At 48.6% G+C, this 1,630-nt stretch overlaps 1 protein-coding gene across 1 annotated transcript; it reads right to left on the bottom strand.

The window, feature by feature from the left end:
• Positions 1-52: 52 nt before the first annotated feature.
• On the bottom strand, positions 53-1,380 carry Pmar_PMAR018839 (guanylate cyclase, putative; the record flags this gene model as incomplete). The annotated part of the gene is made up of 4 exons (XM_002780694.1): positions 53-430; positions 761-820; positions 993-1,178; positions 1,228-1,380. Coding segments are annotated over 4 exons (777 nt in total), but the record flags the coding sequence as incomplete, so codon positions are not given.
• Between the last annotated feature and the right edge of the window lie 250 nt (positions 1,381-1,630).

Here is a 1,630-nt window from a genome sequence, read left to right as displayed (position 1 = left end):
TACGAGTATCCTCCCGAGGCTTTCAAACTATATGAAGCAAGACGCTTTGAGACTACGTGCAAGTATTGTATAGATCGCTACCCGGATCACGTCGGAGGGAGTCTGATGCGACTATCTTTCCAGGTATACCGGCTGTTTCGACTTGATTTGCGATGGTCACGTCAACACCAAAGATATCATAGTTGATCTTCGTTGTAGCTGTAATGACGACAAATCGGGAACAGACGCCCACGGCCCGTGGGTCCGAGACATCGTTATCCCACACCGGCAACAACCCCGAACTGAACTCACCAATAACACCGCCAATGAACTTGCCGAAGTGCAGGCCTATCCGCATTTCCAAGTCTGGCGCGGACATTTCCAGTCGAACTGCATGAAGGGCCTCCACCATTGCCTGGGCGAATGCTACCATCCTCCTAGCAGACTGTATCTGCCAATATTCCCTGGTGCCAATCAGATCAGATCAGCAAACAAGAGCTAGAGACAGCTACCAAGGAACTTGCACAGTCGATGCTCCCAGAATCGAGGGACTGTTTACTCCTATGGGGCCACTGTGGAAGATGCCGGGATCATCTAAGAATCCCCCGAAAAGGTCACCTCTATCCACAGCTACACACTAACCCTAGTGCGGCTATTCTACATAGATGCTTAGAACATGCATAGTGCGTATATCACATGGCCGTGAGCAACCATGAGAGCGATCCACGATATGAGAATGCGTCGATGATGGCGTCGATAATAACGAAACCACTCAACATACCTTATCGACGCCTTCCTTAGGCTCTGTACTCGCAACGTATGCATCTCCAATAGTATGAACCTGACGGGAAGAGACCCTCTGGAGACCGGTCATGTTCAGTTTTCGATTATCCGTTTGCTGTCACTTCAGCGAGGTGATTGCCCCGCGGTACGAGGCGAGTCGGTTGTGAGGGTCGCGGAAAGAGCAATACGTAATGTTGGCCTCGGATGTTGCAACTATTAAAGGAGCTCACCTTGTACACTGCATAAGTGTCCGATAGATTGTCAAACCGCGAGAACAGAGTAGTGAGGAGTGATACAACTCGCTCGGCAGGGGCGCTCTTCGCATAAGCTGTATAGTTGCATATATCAGCAAATAGGAGGGTCATGTTCTTGAACAGCGACGCCATGTATCTATCCGCTAGGTATGCTTCTAATGCCTAGAGAAATGACAAGAACATTCCGAGACCCGCAGGATTCAAGGCCTACAGACGAGGGCATGAACTCCGATAGTAATCGATTAGCTCGTTTCTGCCAACTTCGGTATTCAATATCGGTTAAATATATACGCCTTTCCCAAGACTCTCTCATCCGAGCCATGATTGCCGAAACAGAAGCGAAACAAGCAGCCATTGCGGACGTCTGCACGAAAACACCGATAACTTCACCCTGGAATCTATAAAATTTTAATAGATGCACACAATGTATAGCTAAGCTGCGTTATTCCGTCTCATAACGAATCGGTGACTGATTTTCCCTGTCGAATGACCCTACGAGGCCAGAGAGAACCATGAAGACCTTCCAGTCACACCATGGACAAACTCCAATGTAAAACAGGCCAACAGGAACAGTCCGGATGATCAATTCTTACAAGACACCTGTGTTCACGAAA

This window comes from Perkinsus marinus, assembly GCF_000006405.1.
Source record: "Perkinsus marinus ATCC 50983 genomic scaffold scf_1104296944168, whole genome shotgun sequence".
Lineage (NCBI taxonomy): Eukaryota > Perkinsozoa > Perkinsida > Perkinsidae > Perkinsus > Perkinsus marinus.
The sequence above is the reverse complement of the archived record's forward strand: the minus strand, read 5'-3'. Positions and strand labels throughout refer to the sequence as shown.